General features: G+C 44.5%; 1 protein-coding gene across 1 annotated transcript; it reads left to right on the top strand.

The window, feature by feature from the left end:
- Position 1: 1 nt before the first annotated feature.
- Positions 2-10,627, top strand: Sdhaf4 (succinate dehydrogenase complex assembly factor 4). Its single transcript, XM_051152680.1, has 3 exons — positions 2-242; positions 2,319-2,468; positions 10,025-10,627. Exons 1-3 carry the CDS (start codon positions 2-4, stop codon positions 10,132-10,134), a joined length of 501 nt encoding a protein of 166 aa, XP_051008637.1. The 3' UTR covers positions 10,135-10,627.
- Positions 10,628-14,554: the final 3,927 nt, after the last annotated feature.

Below are 14,554 nucleotides of genomic sequence, written 5' to 3'. Positions count from 1 at the left end.
TATGAGCTCCAGGATCCTTGCAGGATCACGGGTGTTGATCTCCGTCTGGAGAGCAGCAAGTAAGGCGATCTGCTCAGGGTCCCGAGAGTGCTCGACACGCGGGGGAAGCCGAGTTCTGACATGCGAAGGCGCAGGCACGGAGACCTGGCCGCGGTGCGCGGTGACTGCAGAAGCTTTCGGGGCGCTTGGCGGAGGGGCAGGTGGTTTGCGAGGAGCGCCTCGCATTAAATGCGACTCAGAAAGTAGGGAAACATGAGTGTCATTGATTTACGTGTTTATTTACATCAAGAATAATTTGTATCCGGGCAGGGGGCGCATGCCTTTAGTCCTAGCACTAGGCAGGCAGAGGCAGGAGGATCTCTTTGAGTTCAAGCTCAGCCTGGTCGAGGTGTGGGGGAAGTGCAGAAGTAGGCCAAAGGTAGGCCAAAGGTAGATAAGAACATATCATGAAAATTAGGCGAAGCCAAGAACTTTTAGAAGAGACGCCTTAGTGATTTCTATAGAAAGTGACGATTTCAAACTGTTGGCATTCTTTAATATGTTCCTTATCATCCCAGAGAGTATGCAGAATGTAGTTTAATTGAAGACATCACTGAGAAATCATGTAAACTGAAGACAGAATTACTATTTTTATAACAAGTGGCCCGATTTTTATTTTACTTTTTATTTTTTCCCTTCAAACACTTGATACCTGTTGGTTGTTAAAAATCTCAAATGATCTGTACAATGAAAACTATAAAAAACTGAAAGGCTCACTCTAAACCCTTGTTAGTGTTTATCCAGCATTCCACTGTTTTTAAATAAAAAAAACATTTAAGCAAAAAAAAAAAACAAATAAACAAAAAACAAAAACAAACATTAATGAACCCATTTTCCAACTTGGTAGACTGTTTCCAGTAAATACTTGTATGCTGTTTTGTTCCTGGAAATGATTTGATTTGATGGGAATGCATTCATGGCTTTTTTTCAACTACACATGTTTTAAGATCACACTGAAATAGGAGGTGCTGTTTTTCACCTATGTATGAGACATTTTAATTCTCCCAGACACTTGGGCAACTCTTAAAAACACCAGCATAGGCTGCTACACCTGCTGCCTCCCCATGTCCCGGCATAAGACATGGGTTCTAAAGGGTGCTGTTTTACTGATGCTTCTCTCAGGGTTGGGACAAGCCAGGTGCTTCCTTAGTCAAGGAATTAAAATTTTTAAAAAAGCCTGACTGTAGCAAGGAAACTTGATTTAAATGCTTACACTTGCAAGAGAGCAGCAGACCACAATGAAGAAGGCCGGAATCTGTTTGCCAGGGTCTCTTTTGTGGGGTGTACAGGGAAGAAGGGGCTGGTTCCTAAGGTGTGTAGTTTGGGTGTCTCTCGCTTTGATTGCTGTATTAGGCAGCATAACCATCCTCTGTGTATGTTCCTTCCTCATAATGCATCTGACTTCAATCATATGCCTGCCAAGACAGCCTTAAGATGGTAAACAGAAGATGTTCCTCAGAAAGTCACCTTACTAAGCACCCAGACCCAGTGTAAGCAAGGGGGCTCTTTCTGGTCCTTTGTTGGAACGTAAGGGTGCAATTGAATGGAATCTTAAGTTTGTTGAGGGGGTTGGAGTGATGGCTCAGTGGTTAAGAGCATCATCTGCTCTTCCAGAGGTCCTGAGTTCAATTCCCAGCAACCACATGGTGCCTCATAACCATCTATCATGAGATCTGGTTCCCTCTTCTGCTGTGCAGGTGTACATGCAGGCAGAACACTGTATATGTAATAAATAAATAAATCTTAAAAAGAAAAGTTTGTTGTTGAGAGAGGAGAAAAACCCCATTCTTCTGAAAGGGATGTATATGTGTCCTGGTGCTGCGGGGAGTCTCATGTCGCTAAGAGCTTGCTAGGTGCATCTCTTGGAGAGAGGTGTGTGCACATAGTATGTACAGGTAAGGATGTCAGGTGCATTATTAGAAAAGGACTTTAATCCCAGCACTTGGGAGGCAGGGGCAGGCAGATCTCTCAGGGAGTTCAAGGCCCACCTAATCTACCAAAAAGAGTGCAAGACAGTTGGGGCTTGGTGTAACAGAGAAATCCTGTCTCAAAAAAAACCAAAAAAGAAAAGAAAAGAAAGAAAGTACTGTGTGTCTATTCCAAACCGGGTGGAGTCCTAGGTTACTAAACTACTCCCTATGCTTGCCTGCCTCTTTATATAGCTTTTCCTCACAAACTTGTAACGTTGGTTATCCCTAGGAAGGGAAATGGCTGTGTAGAAGGTAAGTGTGCAGGGAAGGACTTTCACTGTACACCATTTGTCCTTTGCTCTCCATTAGGATCATCCTTTCTGAATCATCCTTTGAGGAAAGTGAGTTATCAAGAAGGAAAGCCCGAACCTGCGAAGCAAGCCCTTAAGAAGTCAAAGCTGCCCGTCGGTCGTTTTGATGCCCCAGAGGATTCACATGCGGAGAGAGAGCCACTGAAGAGTAAGTAGAGCAGCCCACTGCCTGTCCCTAACATGGCAGAGTCAGCGCTCGTCACTAGAAAAAGAAGTGAAATACGCTCATAATTGTTGTTAACGGTTATAAAGGGTATTTCAGTGAGTAAAAGTTTCATATGGAGTATACATGTGGTTGTTACTTTTCTCAAAAGGCTTTGAGTTGGTGAGATGCCTCAGCGTATAGTTGCCAGGCCTGCATGAGGGACAGAGTTCAGATCCCAGCACCCTTGTGCTGGCGGCTGTGGCAGCCCCCTGTATTCACACTCAGAAGACGTAGGGGATCCCTGTGGAAAGTTGGCACATACATCGAACATGTATATACATATACATACACATGTACATATGCAACACCCCCAAAAAAAGGTGTTTCTAGAGCTAGAAATGGTGGCATATGTCTGGAATACCTGCACTCTGGAAACTGGTGCTAGAGGACCAGGAATGTGAAGCCAGCCTGAACAGCACAGACAGTCCCCAAGAATGGGATTCTGGGGCTAGAGGGATGGCTCAGAGGTTAAGAATGATGGCTGCTCCTCCAGAGATCCTGAGTTCAATTCCCAACAACCACATGGTGGCTCACAACCATCTGTAATGAGATGTGATGCCCTCTTCTCAGGTGCAAGCATACATGCAGGCAGAACACTGTTTACATAATAAATAAATCTTTTTTAAAAAGAAAAGAAAAGAAATGGGATTCTGAATGCTTAGTGCTTATTTGGTTATTTGGGGATTTGTGTGTGTGTGTGTGTGTGTGTGTGTGTGTGTGTGTGTGTGTGTGTGTGTGTGTGTGTGTGTTTGACTGTTTTCACTAAGCTTTCATTAAAAAATAAGCTGCAGTAGATCATTATTAACATAGAGAGTAAAGCCAAGCCCTTGAGGCACAGTGAAGATGCTGGACCTTAGAAAACAACTGGGAACAGCATATTGAGGACATATCTCGTTCTCTTAACCCTAATACCCTTCCTTCATAGTCCCCTGTCATCTGCCCACCAGACAGCAAGGAGCATCTCTTAGCAGCTGTCAGTCCAGGAGACCCGCCACACTGGGACTAGACTCTCACTTCTGGTCGTGAGCTTCCTGAGAAGAAAGCCTGTTAGCAGGCTCAGCTCAGTGTCCACAGCTCAGTCCCTCACAGTGCCACACGTGAACAGGGTTGTTCTCGCTGTAAAGCTGTGGATAAGGACAGAGAAGGGATAGTTTTAAAACTAAAAGAGCTTTGCTGGGCAGTGGTGGTGCATGCCTTTAATCCCACCACTCGGGAGGCAGAGGCAAGGGAATTACTGAATTTGAGGCCAGCCTGGTCTACAGAGGAAGTTCCAGGGCAGGTAGGACTACACAGAGAGACCCTATTCAGAAAACAAAAACCAAAAACAGCAGCAACAAAAAGAGTAGAGAGCTTTAAGGATAGTAATTTATCATTGGTGTAATTATGCATCTATGTATGTGCATGTCTCTTTCTGTGTGCATGTGTACATGCAGCCAGAACCAGTGCATTCCCTGGAGCTGGAGTTACAGCAGTTGTGAGTCAGCTGCATTGATCCTGGGAGCCAAATCCTGGTTCTCCAAGCCATCACTCCAGCCCTGTTGTTCTTATTTTGATGGTGTTGGGTGACTTTTCACAAGGAAGACATCTAAAATATCAATTCATCCCAGATAGGGCACCAGTAGGTCAAAGAAATGATCCTGTCTAATTGTTGAGTCATTGAAATTATTGGGATGGCCAATGGGAGCAGGGATGCGGCATGGGGAATGGGTTACTATTTCTTATTGATGACAAAATTCTTGACAGAAGCAACCAAGGGAAGGAAGGGTTTCTTTTGGCTCACAGTTGAAGAAGGGGTGCAGCCCATCGAGGCAGGAAGGCACGGCAACAGGAGGGTGAGGTGACAGTCACATGGCGTCTGTTGTCAGGAAGCAGAGAGAGGCCAATACTGGTGATCAGCTTGCTTTCTACTTTTCAGGACCCAAGCTATGGTACGGGGTGGCCAATTTGGGGTCTCTCCTTCTCTCTGAAACTTCACTCTTAGGAACACCCCGAGATGTGCCTCCTGGTCACTTTATGTCTTGTCGAGTTGGCTGTTGAGATGAACTGTCACAGGAGGCTACTTACAGAAAGAAGTTCATTTTGACTTAGAGTTCTGGAAGCTGAAGTGCTAAAAGCATGGTGCTGGCAGCATCTGGCCTTCAGCATGGACTTCCAAATCTTACCAGAGGTAGAGGTCAGAAGACAGAGCTGCCTGTGTAGGCAAGCGGTATATCAGTATATCCGCACCTTCACTTACTACTGCCCCGTGATCGTACTGAAACCACCATTCCTTAGGAAATGGCGAACACCAGGGCCAGTCGGTACCTTCCAGCCTGCCTTGAACAATCGCCAGCCTTAAGTAATGCCAACTACTGCTTCTGGCAGTTTCCAGTTCAGCTTCTGTTCTGCTTTCTTCGTCTTCTCATCCACTGCTTCTGCCACTTCTTCCTGGGTTGTTTTCAAACTCTTTTGTCTCTACCCAACACCTAAATGTGCTTTCATTAGGCCTCCTTCTAAGCGTTCCTCAGAAGATCCCGTATCTTCCTCAGATGACCTTAAATACCTTACACATGTGTCTCCGTGCTCCTGTTCGATCTGTGCAAGTTCCAAACATCTCAAAATTAGTTTCTAAGACTAAACCTCCTCTGTCCTCATAGTGTCTCCTCACCTTCATTCCTCCACCAGCTTTACCCTGCACCCCCCCCTTTTCTATTTGCTCCCCAGTAGACTCCACCCACCAAATCATACAAGCCTGATATCCAGGGTAACTCTTCACTTATGCCTGTCTGTTTCTGGTACCCAGTTATAAACCAAGTCCCTTTGATTCTCCCTTCTTAACTTGTCTCAGATTTATTCCGTCTTGCCCTCCCAGTAAAGCCCCAAAGCAAACTGTGTCTAGCTTTTTACCTTTAAGTCTTGGTTTCCTACCATTTTTCATTCTAAGGAAAAATGTTAGGCTGTCCTGTTGCAGAGCATGTACTTCCCAGCTAAAGTGATAAAGGGTCCAGGCATGATGGTTACACATTGAATCAAGCACCCAGGAGGCTCCACAGTTGGATCGTGATCGTTAGGTCAGCATAAGATACATTACCAGACTCTGTCTCGTGATAATAAATAATAAATAAGGTAAGGGGAAGATGAGGTATATAGCCATCGCTGAACATCTGGTAGTAATTAGCATGGCAAACTAAAAAGATCAAAAAAGGCTAAGGCGATGAAATTTAGGGAAAAATCAAATCTTGACAAAATGAGTCCAGGACAACCAAGGGTACACAGAGAAACCCTGCCGTCCTGCCCCCCACCCCCGCACCAGAAGAAAGAAAAGAAAAAAAGAGAGAGGACGGTATGGCCATACAGAGAGACTACAAATGGTACATGGCAGGCACAGCTAATTGGCTACTTTGACCTCAGCATAAAGTATAAATGGTAGATTAATAGAATGTCCGACTTTTTCATGTCAAATTTGAGAGTAGAGGCCAGCAAGGTAGCTCAGCGGATAAAGATGCGTACCACCAAGCCTGGAAGTTGAGTCCCAGGGATGCTACTGGAAGGAGAGAGCAAGTTCCTGAACATTGTCCTCTGACCTCAACACTCACATCATAGCACACATATGTACACAAAACACAACACGCATATACACATACAAGCAATGATTGTAATTAAAACAGTTTTAAATCTGGGCGTGGTCAGTGAGGGAAGGGCCAAAGCTTTGGAAGTGGGGGTAGCTCACGGGAAGAGTGCTGGCTTAACAGTATGAAACCCCAGCCTCATTCCAAGCGATTAAATTGGATATAGTGGTGCTTGCCTAGGACGTCAGCACTAGGAAGATAGAAGCAGGGCTCAGAAGTTTAAGGCAGGCAGGCTGGGGCACTTGAGATCCTATCTTGGGAAGGAACGAAAGAAAGTAATTTGGGTGAGTTTTTTTTATTTGTTTTGGGTTGTGTCTTAATATGTAGCCCTGGCTAGCTGGCCTGGAACTCCCTTTGTAGACAGGGCCAGCCTCCAACTCACAGACATCCTCCTGACTCTGCCTACCAAGTGTTTGGATTAAAGGTCTACACCACCACGTGAGGTCAAACGTTTTAAAATATATTCCACTGGGGATTGTTTAACCAGATTTACTAAAGTGAGATTTAGGTATGCAGTTCCATGAGTTGTCACAAATGTTTGCAGTCATGTAAACAACATAAAGTTAACGTGACAGAGCTATCTTTTTTGTCTTTTTAATCAACCCTATCCTACCTCTTCCACAAGCATTGATCCGTTCTCAGTCCCTGCAGATTTGCTTTTTATAGGACTTCATATAAATGAGAGAATATATAGCCTCACATGTCTGTCGTCTTTCACTCAGTCTACTGTAGAAGAGGGCCTGTTTTAGAAAGGTATTTCAGCTTCTGTGTGTGTGTGCAGCTGGGGGTGTAAGAGGCAGACAACAGATGGGCTAGCAAATCACTGCAGTGTTAAGAGTGAACTGCCGAGAGTGGTGAGGCAGGTGCTGGGAGAAGAAGGAAAATTCAGGAAACTCCTGGGTATAACAAATGCAAAAAATTAAGCAGAGAAGGGGAGAAAAGGGAAGAGGGAAGAGAGCTCAAGAATGTGAGATTTGAAGAAGAAACATTCAAGGGATAAGAAAGTCCAATGGGAGTCAAAGAGAGATGAGCCTGCTCAATGAGGAGGGTTAGGGCCAGGAGTGGTGGCACACACCTGTAATCCCAGCTCTCAGGAGGCAGAAGCAGGCAGATCTCTGTGAGTTCGAGGCCAGCCTGGTCTACAAAGCGAGCCTAGGACAGCTAAGGTTACACAGAGAAACCCTGTCTCAGGAAAAAAAAAATAGAGGAGGTTTAGGGCCCTCTGTGGCCTCAGTGTGTGACGGTCCCTGACGTGGACATTGCTAGGATGAAGGGTGTGGTGAGGTGGAGTATGAGGCTATAATCTGATATTCATTTTATGGAGCAAGATAGGAACGTCTGAGTTACTACAGATGAGAGGCAAGCATTGGACAGGGGACTGATGTGGGGTTCAGTAGAAGAAAGGCTGCCAAGTTTGGGTGGTAGCGGTCAGTAATGAGAAGGGGCATGTGTGTGTGTGTGTGTGTGTGTGTGTGTGTGTGTGTGTGTAGTAAGGGTCTCATTATGTTTTAGATTAACCTGGAACTACTAGGCTCAAGAATTTCTCAATTTCTCCTTCCTTCATTTCCTGAGTAGCGGGGACTACAAGCACACACTGACTTTGCTCAATTTATTCCCCGCCCGCCCCCCGGTGCTGTTAAAGTTGACTCCAAGTGTGAGGCTATTTGGAGATAATTAGGTTTGGGTCATATGGGTAAGGGTACCATGTGGGACTAGTTCTCTTAGGACAGACACTGGAAACCTCACTGCCTCCCTCTTTTCCATGTGATGATCCAAAAAGAGGGGGCACTCCACACGCCAGGACGAGGCCCCTCACTGCAGCTCAACCAAGCTGGCCCCTGATTGAGGCTTTTGTTGTGTAAGCTACACAGACTGTGTATTTTGTCTCAGCATTCCCAGATAACTGTCACACCCAGAGAGACCAGGAATGGGGCATCCATTCCAGGCCTTCACAGGGAGATCACAAAAGCTCCCCCAGAAAACGGAATGATGGCAAGAGTAGAGGAAAGTTAGTCACAGTGCAGCAAGGATAAAAATTGAAGAAATATTTGGAAAGTTTCAAGGTGAAATTCTGTATCTTCTTAGGTTTGTCTGCAGAGGGGCTGCATGATATGGGGGCAGTGATCTTTTAGTTTTCCAAAAATAGACCATTTAGAATTGGAGGTTCTTTTAACAGCTGGTTCCTCACCTGGTCTTTCTATATGCAAAGCAGGGCGGCATGCAGGTTGCTGTTCAAGCTCCATCTAACCACTCAATCATTGTGCGACCCTGATCAACTTCGTGCGCCTGTAACACAGGGGCAGTACAGTTTCCTGTCTCATAGGGCTTTTGTTTGTTTGTTTGGGGTTTTGTTTTGTTTTGTTTTGTTTTTCGAGACAAGGTTTCTTTGTGTAGCCTTAGCTGTCCTTGACTCTCTTTGTAGACCAGGCTGGCCTCTAACTCACAGAAATCCTCCTACCTCTGCCTCCCAGAGTACTGGGATTGCAGGTGTGCACCACCACGACCAGCTTTATAGGATTATTATGTGGACTGAGTGTGTTAATATGTATAAATTGTGCATGCCTTTACAGAGTGAGTTCCAGGACAGCCAGAGCTGTTACACAGAGAAACCCTGTCTCGATAAACCAAACAAACAAACAAACAAACAAACAAAAACAAAACAAAACAAAAAACAGAAAAACAAAAACAAAACAGAAAGGAAAACCAAAAAGTGCTGAGAATTGAAAGCCCCGAATCATGTCATAACGGAAGAATCGTTTGACCTCAGCATTTAATGCCAACCTGGGTAACATTAGTGATACCTCCAAACAGTAATAATATCAAATTGATTGATTAGCTAAATATTAAAATCCTCACTGGGTGTGAGGAGGCAGAGGCAGGTAGATCTCTGTGAGTTCTAGACCAACCTGGTCTACAAAGTGAATCCAGGACAACTAAGGCTACACAGAGAAACCCTGCATAAATAAATTTCTCAAAATTTGGCTTGACTCACAGTGAGGACTCCTATCAGGAACATGCATATGTGTGTGTGTGTGTGTGTGTGTGTGTGTGTGTGTGTGTGTGGTGTAGCAGTAGTAGTAGTAGTGAGGGTTTTATGTATGTATATGTTAGTGCATAGTAAGGATTTCATTGTGTGTGTGACACACATATACATATGTATCTGTGTGTGCACTTGTGTGTATGTGCATATGTATATGTGTGTGTGTGTGTGTGTGTGTGTGTGTGTGTGTGTGTGTGTGTGTGTACGTACATGCTGTACTGGAGCCAGAACTTCACTTCTGCTAAAACAAGATTCTATTACTGAGCTGTATCCCCAGCGCATGAACATCTTAGGACCCATGTTTGCACTTTACCCTCCTAAAACCATCTGCTGAAGCAGAACGCCTATTAAGGAGCATTAATGTTCACAAATAAAATCAGTCAACACCTGTACATACCTGTCTCTGTGCTAGACCCCTTACATACATGACCTTGCTCATTTCAATACAATAAGTCATGTATGATCTATACACACACAGACACGCACAGCGCACATACCTTATTGGAAGAAAATGGAGACATTGGCCTTGCTTCTAAACCTTCCAAGGCCAGTGGAGCTGCAGTCTGTTCTCACTCCTTCCCTCCTGCTGGGTGGGCACCACATATGGAGCTACTTCCCAGTAGTTTCTAGACTGGAGAGCACCCCAAGAATTAGAAGTCAAAGAACGTTAGTGGTAACGTTCATTGAATGTGAAAAATGCATTTCTCAAGTTCTGGGGGTGGAAGGGGAAAACCACATTCTAAAGACTGTCTGATAACCCAGGCGCTTATGCAACCCTGGCCTCAAAACTGACCTAATTGTTTTCTTCCATCTCAGCTGACTGCCTTGTGTACATCTTTTGTTTCCCCTAGAGTTTCCAGATGATGTTAATCCAGTTACCAAAGAAAAAGGCGGACCCAGGGGCCCAGAGCCAACTCGGTATGGAGACTGGGAGCGGAAAGGGCGCTGCATTGACTTTTAAGTCACACGCTCTTTAGCTGCAGAGTCAGCTCCTGAGTTCTGCACCCTGTAGGTCCTGTAATTTCCATTCTATGTTTTAAACTACCTGTGAAGAACAATGCTGCTCTAGATTAGGAGAATGGAAACACTTTCCACTAGCACACGTTAACTTTAATGTAAGTGTGTTGGAGCAGAGACTGTGCTGGGAGCTGCAAGCCTTTGCCATGATCTTTCTGTATTTAATCAGTTGCTTATAAAATGCACATGCAAATAAAAACTTCTTAAAGAATTTCTTTAGATTTATTATTTTATTTTATGAGTGTTTTTCTTGCATGTAAGTATGGGCTTGGTGGCAGTGAAGGCCAGAAGAGGGCATCAGATCCCCTGGAACTGGAGCTGTGGGTAGTCATGAGCCACCATGTGGGAGCTGGTACCTGAAGCCAGGTCCCCTACAAGAGCAACAAGTGCTCTAACCCCCTGTGCCATCTCTTCATGCCCCAAGGTTTGTTTTTATTATTTCTAACTATATTTATATAAGTATGTCTACATATGCACATGTAAGTGCAATTGCCTCGGAGGCCAGAAGAGGGCGATAGGTTTTCTGGAGCCAGAGTTACAAGCTGTCATGAGCCCTCTGACCTGGGTGCCAGGAACAAACTTAGGTCTTCTGCACAAGCAATTCTGTCTTCTAACCACATAGTAATCTCCCCAGCCCCAAGAAACTACCTTTTATATGATTGTCCCTGTGGTTAGGTGGGCTGGTTAGTTTTGGTCAACTTTACATAAGCTAGGGTCATCTTGGAAGCCAGAACCTCAGGCAATACAATGCTTCTATCAGACTGACCTACATGCAAGTCTGTGGAGCATCTTCCTGATGACTGATATGGGAGAGCCCAGCCTGCCGTAGGCAGCACCACCATTGGCTATTGCTTTCCTCTGCTTCAGTCACTGTCTCCAGGAACTATCTTCACTTCGGCTCTGATTCCCCTTCATGGTGGACTGTGATCTGTGAAATGAAATAAACCTTTTCCTCCCTAAGTGGCTTTCCAGTCAGTGTTTTATTAAAGCAACAGAAACCAAATTGAGACAAATGTGTGTTTGTGTGTATTTGCATGTGTGTCTGTATGTGTGTGTCTGTGCATGTGTGCTTGCATGTGTACATGCGTGTTTTTGTGTCTGTGTGTATGTGTGTGTGTGTGTAGGGGGCATGTGATATGTATGGAGGTCAGAGGATAGCTGCAGGAGTTAGCTCTCTCCTTCCTGCATAGGTTCTGGGAATCAAGAACAAAGTCACGAAGCTGTGCAGTGAGTCTTGTCCCCAGTAAGCCACCTCACTGGCCCCATAGTGGCTTTTAAATTGTAGGTTAAGTAATACGGTAGAGCTCATGAAGGCCACAGTAATAGTACAAAATATTTAATTTGGAGCCAAATGAGTTAAATTCAGTCCTGACCCCACTTCTTGATGTCTATGTAACCCTGAGTATGTTATTAAATGTGCTTGTACTTCTCTGTCCTTTCGTGAACATTGAGATAATAGTAGTTGACAGGACAGTTGAGTGGATTAAATAAATGAATGCATTTCTATTAGGGTTCCTGAGAGAAACAGAGCCACTGGTGGGGAGGTTTTGTGTGTGTGTGTGTGTGTGTGTGTGTGTGTGTGTTCATAGATTATGAGGACTTGGTACTAGAGTAGACTCTCTCTCATTCTCTTTCCACTATGTAGAGTCCTGGGAGTGAACCCAGGTCATCAGGCTTGGCCAACATGTGCCTTTTAGCCTTAGAGCCATCTCTCTAACCCTGAGACTGAGTTTGAAGACAGCCTAGACAGCATGGTATGAGCCTGCCTCCTGGGGTGGGGGAGAAAAGAGATAATCTCATTCAAAGCACCCTCATAGGTGTCCAAGGGCAATTTCAGCATGTGTGCCATTGGCTGCAGAGCATAACACATTTCTCATTGTAGTCACTATTCTTAACCCTGAATGCATTTTTCCAAATTACTAGGCTTCCTGTGGGAATGATTAAGAAAAGCAAAATGTGAAATATTTAAAATACTTTTATATGAATATATTAAAGGATCACTAGTTAAAAATAGTAATAATTTGGGTGGGTGGAGTGAAATGTGTATTAGTCAGTGAGATATAAAATTAAGGGGTAGAAAAGCAGAGGGTAAAAGGTCCTATTCAGTTCATCTTGATAACAGCTTCTATCCCGTGGCTCTTTGATAACTGGATCCGATCCGCAGAGCTCACCTGACGCATCTTTTCTCTGTGTCCTCGCTCTCCTGCAGAGGTTGCGCCTTCAGCACCCCTGCCTAAGTGGATTGTTCAGGGTTTGCAGAGGCAGTGGGCACCAGTGTGCAGTGGGCTGAGCATGAATGGTGGCAGTCATTAGTGCAGTGTCATAGGCATATAGGTGAACCCATTGAAGAGATAAACTTTTTAGTATTTTAGATGTCCTTAACTGCCTGTAGCTCTTCATCTAGGGGTGGGGTCCTGTGTCATTTTCCCACCCACCTGGGCATATCAGCTGGTAATTGCTGTTGTGAAGGTCTTGGCTAGGCAGCCATATTGTTTGAGATTCTTGGGGGTAGCTCTCCTGTCATAGCTGGAAGACTCAATCTTTCAGCCGACTTCCTATTCCTCTGGCTCTTAGATCCCTTATCTTCCCTAATGGTCCCAGAACCTTAGGTGTAAGAACTGTCAACTGGGGATGGGCACCCCATAGTCAGTTATTCCTTAAACTTTAACTAGTTGTGAACCTTTAGGAATATCTTGCCTGCAGATCATTGTTGTTTCATAGGCTTCACGGTTGGGTGAGGATACTGAATGCTTGCCTCCTTGGCAGCTTGCCCAGAACCAACCTTCCAGTATTATAAAAGCTAGTCCTTGGCGGGGGTAGGGCATTTGGGTCAGATTCAGCTTCATACTTCTGTGTCTGAAGTGCATGGTGTCTTCAACAATAGAGACTTACCTTCCAATTCTGCGGGCCTACTGATAGCCTATTCTGTTTTGGGAGTCTCTGGAATACCCAAACCAACAACTGGAAAGGAGGCTTCTCATGCCTGGTACTGCAGTTTTTGTTAGGTGGTGGTCTATGGCCCTTGGGGGGAGCATTGTTATCCCAAGTGGCACAACTCATAATTTCATTTAAACCGTATATATGTATATATATATATGTGTGTGTGTGTGTGTGTGTGTGTGTGTGTGTGTGTGTGTGTATACCCTACAAACACCCCCACATATATATACATATATTTATACCCTATAATGTATATACCCAACACACACACACATATATATACATATATATCCTACACACGCATATACGCTATATGCAGACATACTCTGCACATACACATATAATGTACATATGCACACATGTGTATATAGGATATATATATGTTTACATATTAATATACTCATGTATTATTTGTTATTTTTAGTTAATATAAAATAGCATGAAGCCAGATATACTGTTTTATACCTTTAATTCAGCATGAAGCAAAGTAACCACCACCACTACCACCACTTCTGCTGTAATCTACTCCTCCTGAGTATTTTATTCCAGTGGCAGAAGGCTGACCAACATAGGCGCCATCCCATTGCAGTATGCATTGACCCTATTTCTATGTAAGGTTACTGCATCAGTTACTTGTTGCCTTGACAGATCAACTTAAGGACGGTCTGGAGAGATGGCTCAACATTAGTTGCTCTTTCTAGAGGACCTGGGTTTAGTTCCCAGCATCCAAGTTAGGTAGATCACAAACCACCTTTAAGTTCCATGTCATCTGACACCTCCTTCTAGCCTAATAAGCATCCACACACATATAATATACAGACACCTATGGACAAAAATGAATCGATTTGAAAAGTAACGAAAGGAAGGAAGCGTTTGTTTTGCTTTGCAGTGTCAAAGGATATATAGAGTCCACTGTGGTGGGGAAAGTGTGCGTAGTAGTTTGCCTTTCTATTGCTGTGACAAACACCATGACCAAAGTCAACTTGTGGAGGAAAAGGTTTGTTCAGCTTATGGTGTCCCAGTCATAGTTCTCAATGAGGGAGCCCAAGGCAGGAAGGAGCAGAAGCAGGCAGGAACCTGGAGGCAGGAACCTATAGGCAGGAACCTGGAGGTGGGAACCTGGAGGCAGGAACTAAGGCAGAGACTGTGAAGAAATGTTACTTACTGGCAGGGTCCTCATGGCTTCCTCAATACCTTTTATACAACCCAGGACCATTTGGGGTGACACCACCCCACAGTGGACTGGCCTCTTCTACATCAATCATTAATCAAGAAAATGCTCCACATGCTTGCTGCAGGCCAATCTGATGGACGCATGTTCTCTCTCTCTCTCTCTCTCTCTCTCTCTCTCTCTCTCTCTCTCTCTCTTCTCTCTCTCTCTCTCTCTCTCTCGACAGGTTTTCTCTACGTAACAACCCTAGGTG

This window comes from Acomys russatus, chromosome 11 (genome assembly GCF_903995435.1).
Source record: "Acomys russatus chromosome 11, mAcoRus1.1, whole genome shotgun sequence".
NCBI lineage: Eukaryota > Metazoa > Chordata > Mammalia > Rodentia > Muridae > Acomys > Acomys russatus.
Note: the sequence above shows the minus strand (reverse complement) of the source record. Positions and strands in the feature narration are given on the sequence as shown.